The sequence below is a fragment of the Magallana gigas genome, chromosome 5 (genome assembly GCF_963853765.1).
Source record: "Magallana gigas chromosome 5, xbMagGiga1.1, whole genome shotgun sequence".
Classification (NCBI taxonomy): Eukaryota; Metazoa; Mollusca; class Bivalvia; order Ostreida; family Ostreidae; genus Magallana; species Magallana gigas.
Window position 1 is genome coordinate 6,805,050 of NC_088857.1, and position 24,670 is coordinate 6,829,719.

Here is a 24,670-nt window from a genome sequence, read left to right on the forward strand (position 1 = left end):
GAAATAAAATACCCATCATTTTAATAGATTATTTAATATATATGTCTAGAACTCTAACAAATTATAATATGTAACAAGAACTACATGTGTAATTGATACAATCAGTGAAACATACTGGTTTAAAAATCAGATTTAATCTATTGGCACTTAAGAGTTTTCTTTCACATTGTCTACCTGTTAGAGTTCAGATTGACATATTCAATGAGGTATTCTGGATAGCACTGTGTACTGTCAAAAATCACAAATATGCTTGGTTTCTGCAAAGAATTAACACAGGAATGGAATGTCCTTCCTCTGGGATCGGTGGGATCCTCCGGGGGTTTCCTCAATCCTGGCCGTCCCTGTCCTGGACATCCAACTAACACACGAGCCACAAACATGTACTTATGCTGCACTCTAAGTATCTGTCCAATGTCTGCGGTCACTTTAGGAGCATCAGCAACACTTGACTGGGAGGGATTGGAATGATTGTTACCGGTAGTTTGAGCAGTCTGTGGTGAGCCAAACGGTGTGCCCATTGTTACTGCTCCAAATCCCATCTGTGTTCCTATTCCATGGAGAGCACTGATCTGTTGAAAGGGCACGGAGGTCGGTTGAACGGCTGGAGTTATAATCACATTTGATTTTAGAAGTCCTACTGTACTGGGTCCAATATTTGAGGTTGATGCCTGTCCCCCCGTCCCCTGAAGGTTAACTGTAGGTCCAAACATGGGATTGGATACAGAAACAGTATAACTTGCCGGTAGATTAGGGTTTTTGGAGACGGATCGTATTCTCACTACCGGTACTCTTGGTTGTTGAACAGCACTGCTGCCTCTGTTACCACTGTATGGAACACAATAAGTGTCTGAATACTTTGCATGCCTAGCAAAGTAGGTACCTAGAAAAAGAGAAGCAGTATTTAAGGAGTAATTGTCAAAAGTAACAATTTTGTGACTTAGAGTTGTCCATTCTCTAAATTTCAAAATTTCTTTCCAAGATGATTATCTTCATCCAACAAAATTTTACGTTTTGGCATTCAGGAATCTTAGAAAGTAGTAGCAAATATGTATATGTCAAAAGTGTTTTGTTCATGTGGCTATTATTTACCTTGCCCAAAGGCAACCCCATTTTCTCCACACATTCTCCAGTCCAGCCCATCTCTGCAGATAGTTTCGATTGCTTCACTTTTAGTTCCATGAAATAGTTGTTTTTCATTCAAATTTTCTTTTTCTTCAGCCATGTGTTTTCTTGTCCTTTAAATATTATAGATAATTAATAATGACTGACAACATTCAGTTTGATTCAAAGTTAAAATTCATATCCCAATGTTTTAAAGTTTGATGTTAACTGTTGTTGATTGACAATGTAATTTTAGTCATCCATACTCACAAACTAAATTTTTCCCATAATCGAGGATTTTGGACTCTGCGTATGGAAATGGGGTTGATATTTTTCAAGGAAGAACAGAAAAGGTCCTTGATCATTTTAAATTCCATCCCTGAGTGATCCAGCTCCACCAAAATAAAGTCCTTCATGACAACACAAAGTATATGTAAAGCATAATTCAATACAGGTGGTTGTTAGCTATTAGTACATAAGTAGTACAGTAAAACTCGTTTATATCAAAGTCCTAGGGACCAATGGATTTACTTCATTATATCCATAATTTGTTATATCTGTATCACAAATTCGTAATCATAACTATAGCAAATTCACTATATACCGGTACATGTTTTCTTTCACCAGACCATAATTTTTGGGAGTTGATTTTAATCAACTCTCCTTTGCAGTTACTCTGGCAAACCAAAAGTGAAACAGTGTTTGGACCTGAGCACAAATCATCACAGCTGACAAGACGTAGATCTTGAAAATAATAGATAAATTCGGTGTTCTGTATGCTGTACCATTGTTTTTCAAAAGAAACATATTTATAAATACCTTGAAAATAGTCAGATTTTATATAGTACGAACAATTTAATTGTTTTTTGTAGTTGTATGTATTCCTACGCCAGAGTTCAATATAGTCTCGTTCAACCAGACGCTCGGCTGTCTCCGTAAATCTCCGACAAGCAGAGAGTCTCTCTTGGTAGTCAGAGATTAACGGAGACAGCCGACATCTGGTTGAACGAGACTAGAGTTCAATATTGCTTGGATCCAGACGTGTACAATTTTTAGACACATTTCGGTTACTAATACACAGTTTGATGGAATTAATTCTATCTTTAAATATTATACAACATGATTCATATGGGGTTTTCTCGAAATTCTTGTCGTAAAAGTTCGAGAATTCCTATTATAAAAATGTGCGTAATTCAAATACAGTTTAGAAGCTACTTGCCAGGCAAAATAACATATTGATTTTAAGATTGATAATAATCAATAAAATCAACTCCCGACAGTACTTTGATTGCTAATTGAGGCTTGAAATAAAAAAACCCATTACTTTGATACCTTTAATAATCCGACTGTGAATTGAAAAATTTATATAAAATTAAATTCAAACTATTATGTTAAGTGGTAGTGCAAACTTTTTAATTTGAAAAAAAAGAAATTAGTTATAAAAGTGTTAAATTTCGTTACTATTCACCTCTATGGGACTCAAAATCAGTTTGCTATATCAATAAATTCATTACCAGGTATATCCAAATTCGTTATAACTGTAAAATTTTGCAAAGATTTGATAAGAATTTTACCGGCAATTTAAAAAAACTTCGCTATATCTGAGAATTCACTATATCCGTGTTCGTACTAAACGAGTTTTACTGTATTATACATTTAAAATCAACAAGCATTCTGAGAGTATTGCATAAGCAATACACGTCCCCTACCGGTTTATAGAAATTATGAAAACAATGCACTCTTATGCAGAATATCGAACCCGAGCATTAAAAAATTTGAATATAAAAAAATATTTTCTCGAAAATATGTCAACCAGACGCTACAAAAGTGTAAACTTGATCTGTAATTTGACATCTTGAAGCTGTTCAGCAAATTTCATATTATTTCTCACACGCATAAAGAAAAAAAGTGTGGAAAACTGAAGTGGGACAGACAGACGGACGGACAGACGGATGCAGAGGAAAGCTATAGTCCCCTCTGGTGAAAACCTGTAGGGGACTAATAATTAAATAATTTTTAAGTCAAGGCTAACATTTGTACTTCAAGTTTAAGGTAATTAAGGTGATTCAAATGACCTTCTGAAATCGGTGTTTGTCTTCAACTGTAGTACATTGCAATTTTGAGCTACTTTATCACGACCAATCTTAATCAAGATTTTAATTTAGCAATTGATGGATGGGCAGTGGAAAGGTAAAAAATATTTTAAACAAAATCAATGATAATGTAGATTCAACAATCCAACTGCTCCTCTTGTTGATAAATCCTAAAGTCTTTAAAAATTTCTACCCACTGTTTGTTCTGTCGGCATTTTGTCCCAGTATTTGGGAAGCTCTAGATGGTTGTTGCTCTCATCCAAAAACGTTGTGAATGCATTGCAGCTATTATGGCAACCCTCATTCCACATCTTCTTGCAGAACCTACAACTTAACTGTAATAATAATGACAAACATTACAAGTGTTGAGAACCAGAAAGGCCAAAAGCTTTGATGTTACTCTAATGTTGAAATAAATGAACTTCTTCCTTAAATAGTGAATAAACTACACATATTTTCCCTTATATCGGCCAAAAATTGTTGAATTTTTATGAACAAGACAAAACATATATAAAGGTACATAAATAAATCTATATACATGTAATTATATAATAAAAAATAATGATTTAATAATAAAAATATGTAAATATACATGTTTATATATATATTTCATGAAATATTTACATATTTGTTATTCCCGACTTTGTCATTTCAGCATATTTTAAAAATACCATTACCAGTGAATGCCAGATTTTCCTACCCCTCCAAATATATGTCAGTGCTATTACCGGTATATTCAGACTAATGATATGTATTGTAGGAATGAAGAGGGTAACAAGTTTTTCACTTATACATGTACTTTGAAAACATAAAACTTAGCAAATCTCTCTCAGCTGATAGACCTTGCATCTAGCACTGTAATGTAAAACTGCATTAAGCCTGAAAACAGATGTTCAAATATCTTAACTCACTTTCTCGCAATCTGGATTTGGACACGAAAATTTCTTGAGGTCATGGTCTACAGCAACAGGATAATTACAAAATGGACAACTGGAAGTAACAAGATGATACATTGTCATTACAAAATGGACAACTGGAAGTAACACGATGATACATTGTCATTTGGTTTAGTTGGTTTGTTCTGAACCAGTTTCATTATCAGGAGCTGTTGACAAAAGTTCTTAAAATTTAGAACACTCTCCTAAACATTGCTGTACATATACACACAAAGAGTATATAAACCAATACAAGTATATAAAATACTTTGTGGTACGTTGCGTACACCTTGAAATTAGATGTTACAGGAGCTACGTATATGGACAGATATCACTATTTGGTCCATCCAATGAGAACTGATGAGCACTAGTACCTGTGTAGGTCCTCCATTTGTGTTATTGACTCCATTGCTTTCTTGTTGACCTTTTCCTCCAGAAGCTCCATTACCAGCGAGGGTAGGACTTTTGAAGCTTGACCTATGGAGAATATAATATAAATACTAGTATTCCAAGAGAAATTTAAAAGATCGGACTTTGATCATTACATGTACAAATACAAATGAGTTATAACAGACTTACTCATAGGGATGTATGTATTGCAGCCAAACATAGGACAGGAAATCTGAGTCTGAAAAAGTTCGGTAGGTAAATAAACATTGCAGAATATTTGATATTTGGATCAATGAAATTATAAAATTGACACTTTTGTTAAAATGAATACAATGTGATCTTTACAGACAGCAAGAAGAAATTTGAGAAAATCTTACATCTTGGCTGTCAAGGGAGATCACGCTCTTGACTTGTTTTTCCACACAGGTTTTACAGACGAGGTGATCGTAGCAGCACTGGCTTATGGCGGTTGTTTCTTGTTGGGAACCACAGGCATCACACTTTAAGAGTGATGAGGAAACTTCTACAAAGACAAAGTTAACATAAACATTCCTGTTAAAGTAAAACAGGGTTACGGTGAACATACTTACAACAAATTAATACTTAAGGCAAAATCAGTTTCATACCCTCTATCATAAACTGCATTAAAAATGATCACATATTTGACAACCATAATCTTCAGTGCTCACTATAACCATATTAAACAGTACACGTAATCTTGTCCCTGATGCCAGGAGTGAATCGCTCCGTCTGGTGACACTTACCTGCGTAACTGACGGGATACCTGTCCGCAGGAGGGACGGACACAGCCACCTCACCCAGCGATGAGGAGGCACTGCTCTCGCTGCCATATCCATCCAATTCCATTACATTATCCTCAGATTCACAGTATGAAACCTGCTAAGACAAATGCATAGGTTATCTGCCCACCTGCGCAAATTTTCATCGGAGTATCATCAAATCACAGCTGTCACAATTTCTCTTGTGTTTGTATCAATTCAGATATAACTAGATATCTGTTATAGAGTGGTCATCTTTTATAATATGAAAATTTATTTTCTCGGCTGACCTCTGTTCTTATTTTCTTTGCAGGTGCTTTCCCTTTGTTTCCTTTGTTAGAGGCCCCCTTCTGCCCTCTGTTCGTGCGATTACGACATTGTAACTTGGGCAACTCATCTGATTGAGTTGGAGTTGACGATGAACTTGTCGCTAAATTTAGATGACACACACAATTATCAGTACATCTGTATTTTATTGAAAGTACATGTAAATTATAATTCAGTTTGAACAAATATCAACAACACAAAATGTTTTGAATAAAATGCATGCCTTGAATGAGAAAAGCCGGGCGAGTATTTCCCAAAGCAGCTTGTACATCTTGTGATGCTGTATTCTTCTCTGGTGATGGTAACTATTAATAAAATAATACCACTACCAGTACTATATTTAATGAAAGAATAAAATTACTTATACATGATTATCATTGATCTTGAGATAAAAAGTTCATGATTCTAGTAACCAAAATATTTTAATTCTCAAAAGCTGTTTTTTGAAAATTTAAATAAAAGACATTAACATTTGAAATATTTAAAAAATAAAATGCCTTCTTTGGTGATTCATGTGGGATATGAAGGTGGACACATTGCAGAAAAATATAAAACCTGCGTTAGAATAAACATATATCTATCTCATCTGGATGAGAATTACAAGTGTCCGATCCATACACTTGGCCACAGAAGATGATATTTATCAAATGTAAAACTTAAAAATTGCTGATGTTATAATTTTTAAAAAATATTCCTTTTAACATATAAATAGAGGCCAACCTCACACATTTCCCCAAAACTAGAAATTTCTTGATATAAACAGTTACACATTTTGTAATACTGATAAATTTGAGACATTATCCCAAAAATGTGATAATTTTTAAAGGAAATTCTTGAATCTCATGAAATTTATATAGGTATGTACCCAATACAAAAGCTGAAAGATTTTTGTAGGCCTAGATATTCTAATCCACTAACCTCTGTTTTTAGAAAATAATCTATCACTCGCTCAAGAATGCATGTATCAGTATCTTCATCTGTTTTCTGTAACTTTTTTAAAATTCTGAAGATCATTTTCTCTTCAAGGTGTGGAAACATCTCTTTCTAAATTAAATACAAAAGGACAAAAAAAACAACAAGACACTATGGACTTTGAAGTTTTCAACATAATGAACAATTATTATAACATCCTTCAACTTATTCTAAAACTAAATATTTTTCATTTTAACTTGAAAAAGTTTTTATGCAGCTCCTCTACATCAAGGCTTTTATATAGCAGATCTGTGTTTAACACTATGTACCACTAATTCAACATCCTCCTCTGAAATTGATTTCTGTATGAAAGTTTCCACTCCCTGTTTAACTTCTGTACTGCTTTCCCCTTCGTCATGAAATGCTTCACCTTTCCCCTTCTCCACTGGTTTACTTTCCTTTGGAGATAACTTGAAAATTTTGGATAAGTCATAATCCTTGTCCAAATTCTCAGACAGACCAGTGTCAGTGGATGTTGGTCCTGATGTAAAGTCTTTCACCAAAAAGGATTTCCCTGGTTGAAGAAGAGTCTCCGATTCAGATTCACTCCGACTCTGGATTTCCATTGATTTGATTTTTTTCCGTGGAAGGATTGGAGATTCAAACTCCTCTTTAATATCATCATAATCTTCTAGGATTTCTGGCTCTGCAAAACTGGACAATTTCCTCTTCACTGAGGAACCAGTGTGCCCCTCTCTTACATTTGTACAGGATTCTGAGGGTCTCACATCACAGCCTGTGGATTCAGGGAAGTCCTTGTACTCGGAAGGTCCGGCATCATCTTCAGATGTCTCCGTGAGATCTATGTGATCTGATGAAGGGCTTGGGTTATATAGATCTAGGTCACTCCCCTCCTGGGACATCTCTAGCAGTGCCTAGTGGGACACTCCTGCAACAAAAAATCACCTTCATTGAATGACTATAGGTAACTGATGGTGAAAAAATATTTAAACTGTAATTAACGCATTAAAACAATTTTCTTTTCATAGGTACATAACAAAGATTTACCTTACAATCTTACTTACTATTGTATACATTGTAGTAAAGCATACACAATAATTACACTCCTGTAGAGAGAAATGCTTTCGATGTGAAATACAGTCAAACCTTGTTATCTCGAACTAAATGGAATTGGTTAAAGACTTTGCTAAAAGTATTTGGTAATCATGATTTCTGGAAGGGGGGGGGGGGGGGGGGGTGTGCTAATCTTTTTATACCAAATAACTACACGTATGCTCTTACACTAGAAAACTTTCAATGATTTTATTATCTTGTATTAATTACATGTATTCTCATTTTTGCTACAGATAAATTAGTTGAATTATTGTCTTTTAGGCATTTATAGATGCTTTGTTTCATATTAAATTGTGCATACAGGGTAATTGTGTACAGATATTAAAAAAAAGAAAGATGTGTTAAATTAACATACATATAACATTGTTCTCCAAGAGAGAGAGAGAGAGAGATAGAGACCAACCCATGAATTTATACATTGATAAATAAAGCCATGCATACAAACACTGACAAATCTCTAATGATATTCTATTTATTGTTCATTAAGTACATGTACTATAAACTAAATTTTCACACTAGAAGACCTAAATGTCCATGAACAATGTTAATTCCATAATACTACAATGTACAGTGTAGTGTATACAGGGTAATCATAGTTTTCACTACTGGAATCTGGTATGAAGAAATTTTTGCAAAATGGATTTATAGTGACATATTTCTCAACTTTATAATAATTAAATTATGAATAGATAGAAACACGTTTTCCATGCATCACACATAGTTCCTTCCAAACTTCAATTAGGTCTAATAAACCCTTTTGTTCTAGGGTATCTTCCCACAACTTTTTTTCCTTTGCAGACCTAGCTTTTTCTTCTTTAGCTAAATTGTTGAAATTCTCAATAACACTGTTATCTAGTTTTTTGAATTCCACTGCAGAATTGGATATTGTAACTCCCAGTGTTTTCCCCATATCTGAGGCTGTGAATATCACTATTGGTCCTCTAGCTCTTTTAGGTGTGAAACCTACTTGGTGATCGAGAACCATTTTCACTTCTTTAACACACAGAATGGGAAGAATATCAAACTTGTCATTGTTTTTAATCAAGGAAATAGTCCACTTTGACAAGTCTTCTAAAAATGAACGTTTCATCTGGTTTCTCATTTCTTCACATTGTACTTGAAGTCTCTCCTTTTCTGTTTGTGGCAAAGAATTCCATTTCTGGTCTAGCTTCTTGTTTTTCATCAATACACCCTCAAATCCCTTGTAATCAGAAAGCTCTTTCAATTCATCTTCTGACAAGGTTATAAGAGATACAACTTTAATTTTTTTGAGAATGGGCTTTCCATACTCTCTCTGGGATTTTGATTTCATCTTCTTCTCCTGTTTTTCAATCAAACTAGATAATATTTTGTCTTTATCTTCCAGAGGAGAATCTTCGATTTCATTCTTCAGTTTCTCTGCTTTTTCTTCATAGCTTAAAAGTTGACCAATGGATAGAGATTTGTACTCATCTAAAAGAATTTTCTTGACTTTACTTTTATGGCCGTTGGAATGTTTCTTTGTGACTCTCTTTGCCACTCTTTCGAAGTTTTCCGCCATGTACACACTTTTTTCAGATGGATGGTTTTCCTTCAAAACTAATTTTTCCATTAAATCGTTATATGCGTTTTTCCTTTTAAATATACCGCTTGTAAAACTGAAATAAACTCTACCAACCAATTTTGGAGTAAATGTTGAAAAGAGAGGGAACTTCGACATCGGATCGTATGTATGTAAACTGAAAGGATCGGCCTTGACATTGTGGATATGTGAGCAGTATTTTTCATACAAGGAGAGACGTATTAATGTAAATGTAAAGAAATTCTAATAACAATCAAACCTTTTTATGAAAAATCAAGCGGCTGCAAAACGAAAATTAAAATTCTTCTGCTTTTTTCCCAGAAAACGATGTCAAACTCATGTTTGTAATCCTCGCATATTCGAAAGTGCATTTCAAACGCGCACCTGATTAAGCTTTCATAGGTGGCAGTGCAGTTTCCATTTCCTGTTTATCGAATCGAGAAGATGGAATGATGAGGCGTAAGCAAAAATTCACAGTTTGACAAGTTAATGATAAGGGTCAGTCCCACCTTCCATCAGAATGGACTTCGAAAACATTCTTTCACTAGCAGCTCAGAACTCCAGCTCGAAACAGGTATTGAAAGTTCAAACGTGTCTAAATTAAAATGCAAGTTATTGTACAAGCTGTCATATGTCAGTGGCATGCCGTAATTAAATGTACAACATATACTGTACAATACCTTGCCGTTTTTTGGACGAATTCACAGACATCTTAAGTCCTCTACTGTTAATTAATCACGATTAATTTCGTCGAAATCTTTAGACTAGTTTTCAGTATTAATGGCAATTTCTCTCGAATTAAGGAAAGGTTAAATTATGTAGCATTGAAAAATATGGCTGATCATTAATATATCATTGTACATAAATACTTAGATTGCCATCTATAGACAATCGCTATAAATTTTTTTTTTAAAGTAATTGTGTTCGTCTATCTATATTATGTCACATAATCACATGATTTATTGGACTACTACCACAAAATAGCTTATAACTGAAAAAATAATTTTCTGTCCAGTTTTTATCACCAAAGTATTTAATTAATTCCCCCACCCCTTCCCCCAAACACCTACACCCTTCTTCTCAACTCCTCAAAATTGAATATTAAAAGATACTAACTAAAAGAAATATTTTTGTGTTGTTAAAATCTGTCATTATTTTTTTTTTTAATATTGACTGGGGTCTGCAAACAATATAAGCAAAACTAATTGTACTTGTCCATCCTGTCAGCTGCAGCGCTGATCCAAAGTGAATATTTTTTTCCTTCAGTATTTGAAAATTTATATGCTATTTTAAAAGTCTTGTATATAATAATTATATTCATATATTCTGTGTAAAGTACTTTACAAATTTTGATGGAAAATGTAGGAGAAAACCCCCAGCTGCTTATATGTATTATACACACCAAAAAACATGACAAAATAATAAATCACAAGTTTTTAAGAATATGCATTACAAAGTATGGATTAGAATCTCATTCATTTAGCAATTGAGTCTGGAAAGTATAAAAACATTGCAAGAAATGAAAGAAGATGTACTTTTTGTAATCATAACAACATTGAAGATGTTTTTCGCATTATGCTAAAATGTTCAGTGTATAATTCATACAGAATCTTTCATTTTGTGCTAAATTTTCCAGTTTACAATTCATAAAGATCAAGATAAATTAGGAATTATTATTTAAAAAAAATAATCTGTGTTTAAAATATTGTCCAGTTATTCTGTTAAAAAAATTCCAAAGAGTTGTGTAACCTTTGTAAATACCTATCTAGACTACGCAACTTTGTTCAGAAATTTATTTCTGTAGCTAAAATTAGACAGTTTTCATTTCAAGTGTTAAATCATAATTTCACAATAGTTTTTATGTTTAAAAGTTGTATGTTGTTTGTTCTCCATAATGAGATAGCACACTCTGCAGAGACACTCTGAAGCCTACTGGCTTGGCATGTTGCGTGCCTTATACATGCTTGTACCGGTATTTTGTAATTTGTTTACGATACTGATGAGGTTTTTGTTAAAGTGAAAAGAGGAACATTCCTCAGCTGCTTTGCGAAGTTTTAGCTTAATTGAAAAAGGGGATGCTCCTTAGATGACTTGTCAAGATTTGTCTGAAGTGAAAAGAGGAACGTTCCTCAGATGACCTGTATGAATTTAAATTTTAGTAAAAAGAGGAATATTCCTCTTATGCTTCATGAGTTTATAAGAGAAACATTCCCTCTATATGTAATGACTCAAAGTTGACATAAATAATAATAAGTAACCAATGTGCATGTAATGATAGTGCATTCTATTAGCTAATGAGCAAGCACCGAGTATGTTTAAGAGAATATACATCTGTATTGATTAAAATAAATAAATATAAAGTATGAACAGAGCTCAGGATTATCTGATGACTGTATCTTGAGAAGTGAGTTGTTTGGATTCATTATCGGTAACTACACTCGATCATTGATCAAGTTTTTAAAATAATTCTAATGCCAGGGTATGTTACAGGTAAAGAAAAAATATAGTGCACAACTTGGCCCTCCAGTGAAAAAAAAGAAAGACAAAGATGTGAAGTCAGATGTGGTGAAAAAGTTAATAGAAGAGAAAGAAAGAGAAAAACGAGAAGCTGAAGAAGCCAGAGAGAGGATTAAACGTAAGATCAGGGAAGCAGAGGAGCGGAAGAAGAGAGAAAAAGGTGGGCCATGGTCTCATGTTTTTATGCATTTTTTAAATGCTGAATTTATCAATATAAATTATCAAACATTGGTTATAGAGCCTATTTGTGGAGCACCATAAATCTTATGAAGGGAACTGATGACAATGCTAAAATTTCAAGATTATAGTTTAAAATAATGAAAAAGGGATTGAAGAGTACAATGTTTCAAGTTCAGAAATGAAATATAGAAAAGAAAAATGACATGAAAAATATCCAAGTCATAAAATATAATTTTTTATGTGTTTGTTTTTTTAAATAAATAAATTTTTGTGACTGTTGTACATACTGACACCATTAGTTAAAAAGAATTATAAGAGAGAAATAAAACAGCTATCAGTATGTAGAACAAATAGATCAGATTTCTGCAAACTTTAAAACATTTCTTGATTTTAGAATTGAAAATAAAAAGAGAAAAGGAAGAAGAGGAGAGAAGGAAAAAAGAAGAGGAAAAGAAAAACAGATTTAGGATCCCAAAGAAAGGGGAAAATTCATCAGGTGCAGAAAAGAATGAGATTAAACCGTCTACCTCAAATTGTACATCATCCACATCTTCACCTTCCTCATCAAATGGGAAAAGTTCAGAGTCCAAAAGACAGGAAACTGAATTGAGAAAGCAGAAATCTGATAAGAAAAATCCAAAGCATATTAGTAAAGTATCAGACAAAGTGAAAAGTATTTCTTCAAGTAAAAGTGGAAGTGAAAAACTTGATCCTACTACAGTTAAACCTACAGCTCTCTCTTCAAATCAGAGAAATTCTCATTTGTATGATGAAATTGAAAAGAGAAAAGTCTCCAATGAGACAGACATTGAAAGAAAACGACGAGAATTTGAAGAAAAACGAGCTCGTCTTCTCCAGCAAATGAAAACGAAAGGCCTAGAGAAAGAAAAACCTGTTATTTCTAAGAAAACAGAGAAGGTTAAAAGCAGTAAAGATTCAGACAAAAAATCAGAGAGAAAGAAAAGTGAAAAACCATTGGAGCAAGTGAAAACTGTAGAGAAATCAAGTTTGACAAACAGCAAAAATGGTGCTATCTTTGCTAAACCAGATTCAAGTAAAAAAGTTTCTGTGAATGAAAAAATCAAATCTCATAACAGTGGAAAAAAAATTCCACCTCCATTGGGTTTTGGTGATCTACTGAAATTAGCTCAGGTCAAAGCTAGTGAACCTGTGACAATTGAAAGTGTTAAAAAAGCAGAAAAGAAGGAACCTGAGAGATTGATGACAAAAGAAGAAAGGGAGCACTTTATGGAGGAGCAAGCATGCAAATATAGAAAGCTTTCAGTACCTGGAAAACCCCAGTCATCTGGGGAAAAGACGTTAAGTCGGAGAGAAAACAATGAAAAAGTCTCCAAACATTCCAGGGATAAGCTAGTCAGGGATAACAGGGAGGAACGCAGTGCTCCCAAACTTAAAGGTTTACTTACGAATGGTATGGGAACAAACTTACAAGCGTCCAGCAAGGTTAATTTGACTTCTGAGAAGTCGCAACTGAAGCGAAAATCAGACATTATGAGTTCTACTCACTCCCCCTCTTCAAAAATGATCTCAAATTCCAAATCATCCAGTTCTCTCAGAAGACCAGGCGATCTATCGGATGCAAAGAAAAGAAGACTAGACAGTCCATCCACATCAAAGTCATCTCCTAGTGCAGGACCTTCATCCACAAGGCCAAGTGGTCCATCTGGCAGGCCTAATGGACAGTCATCCAAGTCAGCACAGAGTCAAAGAGCTTATGACTGTGAGAATGAAAATGTCCTGGTGTGCGGGCCTCCCAGACCAAAGCCAGAGGCCGCATTGAATCCATTTGATCGTATTTATGGACAAATCAAGAAAAATAATCCCAAACCAGGTAGATATCAAATGTTTAAAAACAGAATATCTTTGATATATGTCTTGTATAATGGACGTTGCTTAAAGATGTCTGTATTGTATATCGTATTATTTGTTTTGTAGAAATAAGGAAGCGTCGGATTGAGAGTGATGTGGAGGAGGAGGAGGAGAGTGAGTATGATGAAGAGATGGAAGGATTTATTACGGATGAAGGCAGTGATCTGGAGGAAGCTTATAGCCAGGACATGGATTACTCCAAACACATCCGACAAATATTTGGTTATGACAAGCGCAAGTAAGTGCAATCCCCCCCACTGTACATGTATATAATTGTATCTTACAATAAAATTATGAAATTTTGTTAAGGTAAAGTGTATCTTTAATTGAAATTTTGTGGAAAAAGTGTATGGTAACCCTAGTAATGTTTGATAGTTTGTAGATAGGTGAGAGGGGAGGTTTATATATAAACAAATATGGTTACATGAATGTCTTTCCTTTTGTAGATATAAATATGAAAGTGACAGAGACATTGCCAATATGGAATCTAATTTTGCTCAACAAATGAAAGAGGAAGCCAGAAGGTGAGAATGACAACTACTTGTTTATATTTTCATTAAGAACTGACCAGTGCTCAAATATAGAATGTTAAAATACCTCGCAACAGCAGGAGTGAATAATAACGCTATGAGTGAAATAGCCCCAATGTCTCTAGCATCTACCGGTAATTTATAAACTCACAACCTGCTTATTGGGAATTATTTTCCAGAATAAGGGTAGACAACTGTATCAAATCTCATGGATCATATTACTTTATAACACATGTTAATGTGTATTAAGTGGTTTATAAGTTTGTTTTGTTCTTGTTATCAGTGCAAGGCTTGGGTTACAAGAAGATCTGGAAGATATCAAAAGAGAAGAAGAGGAGTTAAAGAGGAAAATGGAAAAGAAGAAGAAGAAATAAATATGGAGCACTGGGTTTTTGCAAGACACAACTTATATATGGTAGTGTTTGACTCTGAAATGTAAAATAAGATTCTGTCCTATCATGATATGATTTAACCGCAGTGCCATTATCTTGAAACTGCTATTGTCTTTTTTTTTATTTTTGTTGGCATTCAGTAACATTTTCTGTTTCCTAGTACCTCTTAGGCTTGTTCTGTAGCTGATAGGAGTTAGTACAAGGACTCTTTGCTATCAAGTTGGTGTGTGGACTCGCTCTTTCGTTGAGGGGATGATGGAAGTGTCTGTGATATGTGTGCTTTTTACTTCTATTGTTCGCACAAATCGTGTGACTCTTATATACATGTATTTGGTGTGGTCCCTATAGCAGATTAATATATCCATGCTAAACAAATGCTTAAGAGCAACGTTAATTGTGCTTAAACATGTTAATTTTTTTTCAGTGTCAAAATAAAATGTATAAAAAGTGTATTGCAATGCAAAATGTTATGTTTGTAAACAATGCTACAGTCTTTCAGTTAAAGTTAAAACATAATATTGTACAATTAAAACATGCAATTTTAGAAAAATATTTTATGTCTTAGATATTAGTGGTATAACTTAAATTGCTTCAATAACTGACAAAAATTACTGTAATTTACCTAAAGTAAAGAATAATGTTAGAAAGAAATTAAAAAAGAGTTTGTGATATTCAGTCTGTTACTGCAAAATCTCCACACTGTGATTGGCACTTTGACTACTCTTGCAACTTCTGTTCAGAATGCTTTGCATTAGTTGCATGTATACTGTACAATGTATATAAGCAGCTTATGAAGAAAAAATCTTGACACAATTATGTCTCAGACAGCTTTTGTTCAGATGTACAAGTAGTTTGATTTTTTTCTTGTGCTTCTGTTTAATTAATACTGAAATTGAACTCAAGTTTTTCAAAATATTTATAGAATAGAAAGGCACTAAAATAGAAATCCAGGTCATGCTATTGGCAGTTTGATTGATTAAAAATAGAAACATATTTATTCAACATTTCATTTAGTAATAATTGAGATTAGTGAATTATAGACAAGAGCAGCTATAACCAAACATATATGTATTCACCAGTTCTTTCCAAATTGTGCAATAGCTAAACAAATTCATGTTATGGTAGTTTAGGATGCTCAGTACTGTTTTATGGCTACCGTATATAACTATCTTGTAAAATTTTGTTGACCTGGAAATGATGATATCTGGATCATCCTAATTGGGTTAATGTTTAGAAAAATTGGCTATTGATATTAGACTATGAAATAGTCGATACTTGTTTAAAATTATGTCATTACTAATTTATTCTGCTGTTGAAATAGATTTTTTCATTACACACATATATTATCTCTACATGTGCTAAATGTATATCCCATTATGTGCATCTGGTCATGAAATTTTGAATATCTACATGTATTTAATATTTAGGAGCAAAAGAATGGCTGGGTATCTTTTTTTCATTATTTTTTTTAAATGTATGTTGATTTATGAACATCATAATGGGATCGAGTAATTGGTGTACAATGTACTTTTGATTGTAGGTTTTAGAAAGTATTTGATTGAGACAAGTACGTTCTAGTACCAATATTTCACAGTTGTTTATCAGAATGAAGTTTGAATGATCAATCAAATGTATATCAAGATGGAGAATAAAGACTTGAAGAAAACAAGATTAGTGTTTGGTGTTATTTTGGAAACCAATTTTGCAGTTTCTATTCCTGGTGTTCAAAATGCATACTGAACATTGGGCTCTGTATACGTAGGTGAAAAACATTCAGATAAACATCTATAATTTTGATTGGCCAAAAGCTCATGCTGCATACTCCATGCAACAACACTCCAAAGCTCTAATGTCTACCAAATGTACATTGCTTTTCAAGACTACCCAGGTTGAATTGCCATTAAGATCATTCTTTATTGAAACTCCTTCCATATAAATCAGAAAATCGGTATGAATGTTGAATTCTTATAAAGAAAATGTACTGAAAAAGTTTTCTGTTTAGTCAACATCAAGTTAAACAGGCCAAAAAAAACCCACCAGCTATTGCTTTAAAGAGCAAATTAAGTCTGATAAAATAAAAACACAAAATAATTTTTACTTTGAACAAATTAAACTTTGGGTTTTTGAAGTTCAATTTCTCTAATAACCCGGCATAAATGATTATTATTTAATTTTATTCATCAGCAGTTTTGAGTGAACAGCATATCAATGATGATGTCTTTATCAATATCTAGAGTCAAAATTAAAATGTTTTAACATATTTACTTTTGGAGTTCGCATTTCCTAGTACATGTATATTCAAACACAAATCTCTTTTCTGTGATTGTTTATTGTACTTTATATTATCAGTAACAAAACATTCTTAAATAAGAGTCAGACATCAGTCTCAAACTGACCTAGACACAAAAAAGCATCAAAGAAATCTACATTACTGGTGTCATCTACTCACAACAACATCAAACATCTCCTCAATAACATCATGGGCAAAAACCATATCACAGTCAAATGAACAATTAATGAAGACATCTAACATGGAATTTCAATAACATTGCAGAGGCACTGAGAACATCATTTCACAATGACATTGCTGAAGGTATCTCCTAACAATGGCACAGTGGACATCACAATAACATCATTATTTGCTTACAATAACATCAAAGAGGCTCCGAGACCATCTCAGCCCATAATAGCATGAGGTGCACTCAGAACATCTACGCAAAATATCATATCATCTCCCAGTGACATCACAAAGGCATTTGACGCAAACATTATGGGAGTATCTCCTTAAAATAACATCACTATTAAAGGCCTTATAATAACATAAATGAAGATATCTAATCCCAATTACATCACATCAACTCTGAAGGCATCTTACATGGACATTATAGAGACCTTGGGAACATCTCACAATGACATCACAGACTGTGGAAACATCTCTCAATGACATCACAGACTGTGGAAACATCTCTCAATGACATCACAAACTATGGAGACATATCTCAATGACATCACAGACTATGGAGACATCTCTCAATGACATCACAGACTATGGAGACATCTCTCAATGACATCACAGACTGTGGAAACATCTCTCAATGACATCACAGACTATGGAGACATCTCTCAATGACATCACAGACTGTGGAAACATCTCTCAATGACATCACAGACTATGGAGACATCTCTCAATGACATCACAGACTATGGAGACATCTCTCAATGACATCACAGACTATGGAGACATCTCTCAATGACATCACAGACTATGGAGACATCTCTCAATGACATCACAGACTATGGAGACATCTCTCAATGACATCAAAAAGACACTGGGAACATCTCAAAGACACCACAAAACACTGGGGACATCTTACAATACATACATTACAGAACATTAGGTGCATCTCTCAGTGACATCACAAACAATTAAGACATCACTCATCAACATCACAGAAACAATGAAGACATCTCTCACAAAGACACTGTGAATATCTAAAAGACATCACAGAAACAATGGGGACATCATACAATTACATTACAGAACATTGGGCACATCTCAGTATGACATCATAGAGACACTGGTGATATCTCCTCACAATTATACATCTGACAAGATTAAAATTTAGAAAACAAGAACTTCTACGATACACATATATGTATTACAGGAACTGGTTTTTATTATCAAAATACTAATTTCATTATTCATTATGCTCAGGAAAATGTTAACAAGAAGCAGCATTAAGTCAATAGGAGTTAACATTTATTATCATTGTACATGTACATGTATATTTGTAAAAAAAATAAAATATGAAGTTAGATAACAACAAATAATTTATACAAAATATTTAAAGCAATAAATTCTTTTTAAAAATAAAAGTAAACATAAAAAATGGTTTACTAACGGTATCACAGTTACTCACAATTGTACAAGGTAGTGTGAAGAGTATAATTTAACAAAGGGAAAGAAATTGTTTTTTGACAGTTTAAAGATAGTCAAACAACTGTCAGCGATAAACGTGTGTAATAATTTCTGGAGAATCAAAAGGTTTATCACTCTGTCTACGCTGCTCATATACTGGAAGTTTTGACCAATCAAAAGATGTATAAATTGTGACTGATTTCTTCCTTCGGCGAGCATTAATTGCATCCTCCATTGTCTCATAAGGTGGACTGAAAAATGATAACACAAGACCAAGTTAAATTTTTACATACATATATCGGTAAATGCTATTAATTCAGTGTATTCAGTTTTCAAAGTAAATGTACCTGCAATTTTGAAAGTAAATTAGACTCAGAACATTTACTGAATAAAATTATTTTCAAAATTAATTTACTGAATTAAATTATTCAGTAACCCATTAAATATGTTTTTTTAAATAGATCTATAAATTAATTAGTATAAATTCATCATCATTGAATCGATCATCATCAATGACTGAGCATTTTTTTCTACATTTATCATATTTCTTATGTGTCCTTTTTTAGGTTTCATCTTTGCTGAGCATTTCTTGCATCATAAGGATTCTATGGGAATGGTAATGCTTAAGGATCCCACAAACAGTATATAAGTAAACAGCTGTGGTAATTTGAGTGTAAGATCATGTTGGAGTCTTTTATAGCAGTAATTATGCAAATTACTCACTTATCTCTGAGAAAGCTGTTTCCATAGTCTGTAGTATCTGTAATACAAACCCATTTGCTAATGAGTTAGACCTTATTTGATATTACATGTGTTAAGCAGTAATTGATATACCGTAATACCTAGTAAGTAACTCTATCTACACTGTTCTTCAAAACATTTTTCTGAGGAACAGGAAAGGGAATAGAGCTCGTTTCAAAATACCATTGATTTTCCCACTTGTTGACAGTCTTGTTTTCGTCAGCAGCTGGCTTAATCCAGACACCCATTGCTTCGCCGGTATCAAAGACATGCCGCCGAAACTCCCACGCAGTACGACCGCATTGGTTGCTTTGTCGGCATCAAAGAAATGCTGCTATCTTAAGGTAGTCCTATACTCGGCACTAAATGGGCTCAATCATTAAAAGCTTAGCTTTAAATGATAAATATACATTCTAGCAATACATATACAAAAGAAAATATGTATGTTTACATGCTAGTTTGCTTGTTATCACCTCTCAGACGGGTGTACCCCCTTGCGAAAATAATTGACAATTATGAAATTTGCCAGACGTCCGTTTTTCCTAAATATATAATTACCAATTTTGGGAAAATTAGAACTGAACATACAAAATAGAGTATAAATATTTGTTTAATCCATATATCATTAATAATTTTGCGCAAATTTTTGTAAGTAAGTACGCTTTATGGACCTGATGTATCAAAATAGAATACAAAAATGCAATGCTAGTATCGTGTTTGGTAACTTTTTTTACTATTTTATGGACTCAAACTTAATTTCATGGTGTTTATTCTATAGATTGACATCTTAGAAAAAAGATTTGGTAAAATAAATTATATGTTGACGGATTACTTTTCACGCTATAAGCTCTAAACCAAGTAGACCGTGACGAAAAAAATCCGTAAAAATCACATTTTGCTACAGTTTTCTGCCTAGATCTGTCAACAATGTTAGATATCATTTAAACATTAATTAATTGACGATTGATTAAATTCGAAATAGCTTTTGTCTCTAAATTTAAACCGGTTTTAGTAAAAGAAAAAGAAAAATTCAGGGGGGGGGGGTCAAAACAAAGAAGATATAAGCATACCTGAGATCCTGATTAATCAGAAACTTTGTTTTTCATTTTACTTTAACAGAATCGAGTTTCTCAACATTAATCATTTCTATCTCTCATAGAATACATATATTACCATTTTAATTGCTTATTATTGCCATTGTTTACAACAGCGATGTAGAGCAAAATCAATACAGGGTATCTAAAACGCTTCGTAAAAGTCGAACCAATATTGTAAAATCCGTATTATGACGTAGTGCGATACTCGGACTACTTTAATGATTATGAATAAGGACTGTTTAGTTTTCATTCACATAGATTTATATAATGCATGCATGCATATGTATACATGTGTTTACTGACAAATGTTGCTTGTATATTGATTTCTTGAACACTGTAGGTCACAGATTTTTTTTTACATGTTTGAATTGTATCGATGCATTCACTTTCTTACTTTCTTTCTCTCTTCTCTCATTCAAGTCACGAGCGGTAAATTCTTAACTCCGCCTACTACAGTCCGATTGGACAAGGGTTCAGTAAACATTTTTTAAACAGCAAAGAAGCTACAGCAAACCTTTAATACATACAAGTATGTAGTTCACTAACTGTATGGGGTTCAGGGGTAAACCCAGAGATGTCGATACTTAATAGTGCATTTTAATGAGCTCAATCGGCTGCAACTATCATTAACGACATAAATTTTTCAGCGTGCTATGAAAAGAATGAAAAATAATAATCATAAAACCACTCAACTCATTTCCAAACTCAAATCTTTTTGAAAAAAAATCATAAATATGAGATCAATACTCAGACTTGAAACTGAGTATTATATTGGTTTCAGAAAAGTTGGTGATGGTGGGCCCTGAGGAGGCCCTATCTTGCTTAGCCAGCTAAGAGCTCTCTCTCTCTCTCTCTCTCTCTCTCTCTCTCTCTCTCTCTCTCTCTCTCTCCATATATTTGAATAAAGTCATTCAAAACAAAAGAATAATTGCAAATATTAGTATATATAAAAGAATCAGTTGTTTTTCGATCTGCAGTACACTATTTTTAATGCATTTATGTTTAAGCTACATTTTTATAAAATCATTTCAAAGATGCATATTAATAATACTTAATATTAGAATAAACTAGAGGTACTGTGAGCAAGCTCACAATTGATACCCCCCGCTAAGAAAAAAATCATAACGCGTGTATTTTTGCTATTATAGAAAATATTGGATGAATCTATTTTACTGTCCATTTTCTATAAATAACAACTGCTTTATTTTTGAAAACTGTTAATTTTTAGCTTCTAATATTTCCATTAATACAAAACATGACACAGACAGAATTTAGCTTTTTTGAAACAATGACCTTGAACTCTCTCAATTGACCTTGGGTCAAGGTCATGACACACCCTTTAATCATAAGCAATCTTTGTGTAAAGTAAGAACTTCCAATGTTTCCCCATAAGAAAGATATGGACCGTACACAAATTTTGCACTTTTTTCTGCCAGTGACCTTGACCTTGCCCGAATGACCTTGGGTCAAGGTCATGACACACCCTTAGGTGATAAGCAATCTTTGTGTGAAGTAAGAACTTCCAATGTTTCCCCATAAGAAAGATATGGACCGGACACGAATTTTGCACCTTTTTCTGCCAGTGACCTTGACCTTGCCCGAATGACCTTGGGTCAAGGTCATGACACACCCTTAGGTCATAAGCAATCTTTGTGTGAAGTAAGAACTTCCAATATTTCCCCATAAGAAAGATATGGACCGGACACGATTGCACAGACAGACGGACAGACAGACAGACAGACGGACGGACAAGGTGATTCCTATATACCCCCCCAAACTTTGTTTGCGGGGGGTATAATAAGCAAAACAATTGTTTTTCGACCCGCAGTGTACTATCTCTAGTGCTATTGCACTGTTTCTACTGCATGCGTTGTTGTGACGGCGGCATGCTTTGATGCCGGAGAAGTTACCGGCTGACTGAGTCTAGCGAGCGGCTGACCTAAACATTGGCTGTCACCAAGTGGGAAAATCGGCAGTTTTTTGAAACGAGCTCTAAGATTTTATAAATTGCATTCAATGTATTTTTGAGAAAAAAATATTTATATGTTATTCATATGAAAAACATACCTGAAGTTGACCTATGAACTTTGTCAGAACTTGAGTAATAAATGGTGGGTGGTCCCTCTGAGCGGCGACCAAATGCCACGGTCTCTCGGATCTTCTCCTGTTCCTGGTCGTAGATCTGCCGCGCTGTGTCACGCTCTTTCTTACTGACCTCTGAAGAACAAATTCCCTCATATATATTTTCTTCTTACATGTAATTATGACTCATTATTTTTTTAAAAAATGGTGGTAACAATAAAAATAAAATTAAGTATTGAAAGCTCCTTTTTAAGACTGAATACAAGTATTTTCTAAAATGTTAATTGAAAAGAATAAAATGAGGGAAGAAAAAATTCCTAAACTTTTCAGATAAATAACGGATCAACCTAAATTAGTTTAGCTTAGTTTGTGTACAAAACATTTGTCATTAAACATTGAATTCATATGGGCTACCTTGTCGGTCTAGGAGCTGTATGGAAGGTATAGAATTGACAACAAAGATTCTGTAGTCAGGCTCTTGTGCCACAGGATTATTAAACAGATCTGTAAAAAAAAAAACCCACCCTTTTATCAACTATTGAATGGCTTTGACAGAAGACTTGGCAAAGACCCCAACAATTGAATTTTCATTCTTTGACATATTAAAACGATTTATGTTTCCAAATTAGTAAAAAAAAAGTACATTGATGAAGAAATTATGATGAATATTATTTGTCAGAACTTAAATATCATATGGTATTAAGTATATGAATGAATAAATATGAAACACCATGATTCATAAATAAAATGAGATTACTTATAAATAATTTAATATACCAATAAGTTTGTGCTGTAAATTTATTTCTATTAAAGTAAAGCATTCCAACCAATATCTGCCCTTTTGAAAAAACAAGGAAAAATAAACAATAAGACATGTGACAATCCTTACTGAGTGTGTGGAGTGTCAGCATCTTTTGAAACTCTCTAACCACCTTCTCTAGCTTTGTCAGCTGGTTATTCTGTAACATCAGCACGCGTAAACAACTCAAATGACCCACAGCACCAGTGATATCCACCAACTGGTTGTCTTGCAAGTGCAGCTCAGATATGTGAAAATTGTTGTTTAGAAAGTTAACTCGCCTTAGCTAAAATTTAAAAGAGAAAAATTCACTCAAAAGAAGAATTTTTTAAATCTATTTTATGTTGTCAATATTAAGATGTCCTAATTTTGAAGGTGAAAAAAATAATATAATTACAACAATGTTACTTGCAAGTAAAATTGCTGTTAGTATGTAGTAATCAAAAGCTGGTTTAAAGTACTTATCAAGGACTTTACAAATGTGATGAAATAAAATAATTTTTATTTGTAATGACATTTTAAAATTATCAGCATCCAATAGATAAGAGACTTACCCTGTTTCCGTTTAACCATAGAGTCCTGAGAAATTTGTATCTTCCTAAATTTGCTACCTCATCTAGTCCTCTAAAAAGTATGACAGAATTACATGTACTGGTATGAAAGAATAAATTTCTCCCAGGTTTATGATTCTGAGTTTAACATTTATGAAATTAGTGTGTCTATTATCAACAGTTAAAAAAAAATATATCTTACTTATTTGCCAAATACAGTTGTTCCACATCTTTTTCTTTTGTTATATTTCTTTGCTTTAAGTAGTCCTCTATTGCCTGTAGTTATGAGCATGTCATGATGTGTAAATAATCTGACATCATCTATCGCAATTTTTTACATAAATTGTTTTACTTATTCAAATCAAATGCATCTTAGATCATATAAGGCACCATATATACTATGATAAAACGGAAATTAAAGGAAAATATAAAAATATATTTACACAAATCAGAATTAGAGATGAATTTCTGTGTTATTTCGTCAAAATATTTCATCTTATCTATTTGATGAATTACAAAAAAATCTTTGGAATGAATAGGATCGTGCCAATCAGCTCCGTAAAAAAAGATACGCATAAAATTTGGCTTGTTAAATACTGTTTTAATATATTACAAACCTTTTCTGAACCCGCCATTTTGGTTGCTAAAACTAACACAAGTAAAGCTAGTTCAACATGTAGTTTGGTAATCTATGAGAACTATACACTATCAATTCCCACAAGTAATAGTCAGATGACTTG

The 24,670-nt window shown here is 33.4% G+C and overlaps 3 protein-coding genes across 6 annotated transcripts; 1 reads left to right on the plus strand and 2 right to left on the minus strand.

The window, feature by feature from the left end:
- Positions 1 to 15: 15 nt before the first annotated feature.
- LOC105340522 (uncharacterized) lies at positions 16 to 9,630 on the minus strand. Of its 3 annotated transcripts, none has more exons than XM_011446625.4 (14): positions 9,492 to 9,630; positions 6,867 to 7,486; positions 6,544 to 6,669; positions 5,849 to 5,930; positions 5,589 to 5,728; positions 5,284 to 5,416; positions 4,897 to 5,042; positions 4,709 to 4,757; positions 4,504 to 4,606; positions 4,106 to 4,184; positions 3,392 to 3,529; positions 1,372 to 1,511; positions 1,090 to 1,235; positions 16 to 880 (listed from the first exon to the last, which is right to left on the minus strand). In XM_011446625.4, the coding sequence occupies exons 2-14, from the start codon at positions 7,458 to 7,460 to the stop codon at positions 171 to 173; spliced, it is 2,586 nt and encodes an 861-aa protein (XP_011444927.3). In that variant the 5' UTR covers positions 7,461 to 7,486; positions 9,492 to 9,630; the 3' UTR covers positions 16 to 170. The 3 variants fall into 3 exon arrangements, with proteins under 3 accessions (XP_011444927.3, XP_011444925.3, XP_011444926.3); XM_011446623.4 differs by having other exon boundaries at positions 5,284 to 5,419; XM_011446624.4 differs by lacking the exon at positions 9,492 to 9,630 and adding an exon at positions 9,329 to 9,419 and having other exon boundaries at positions 5,284 to 5,419.
- A 39-nt stretch (positions 9,631 to 9,669) lies between these two features.
- Positions 9,670 to 16,410, plus strand: LOC105340521 (protein SPT2 homolog). Of its 2 annotated transcripts, XM_020072306.3 has the most exons (7): positions 9,670 to 9,806; positions 11,723 to 11,909; positions 12,324 to 13,781; positions 13,886 to 14,057; positions 14,266 to 14,343; positions 14,633 to 14,764; positions 14,902 to 16,410. In XM_020072306.3, exons 1-6 carry the CDS (start codon positions 9,753 to 9,755, stop codon positions 14,721 to 14,723), a joined length of 2,040 nt encoding a protein of 679 aa, XP_019927865.3. In that variant the 5' UTR covers positions 9,670 to 9,752; the 3' UTR covers positions 14,724 to 14,764; positions 14,902 to 16,410. The 2 variants fall into 2 exon arrangements, with proteins under 2 accessions (XP_019927865.3, XP_011444924.3); XM_011446622.4 differs by having other exon boundaries at positions 14,633 to 16,410.
- Positions 16,411 to 17,052: 642 nt separating this feature from the next.
- On the minus strand, positions 17,053 to 24,630 carry LOC105340524 (leucine-rich repeat-containing protein 72). The gene is made up of 8 exons (XM_011446628.4): positions 24,548 to 24,630; positions 24,133 to 24,206; positions 23,934 to 24,003; positions 23,470 to 23,665; positions 22,995 to 23,084; positions 22,566 to 22,715; positions 19,384 to 19,420; positions 17,053 to 18,911 (listed from the first exon to the last, which is right to left on the minus strand). Exons 1-8 carry the CDS (start codon positions 24,563 to 24,565, stop codon positions 18,746 to 18,748), a joined length of 801 nt encoding a protein of 266 aa, XP_011444930.1. The 5' UTR covers positions 24,566 to 24,630; the 3' UTR covers positions 17,053 to 18,745.
- Between the last annotated feature and the right edge of the window lie 40 nt (positions 24,631 to 24,670).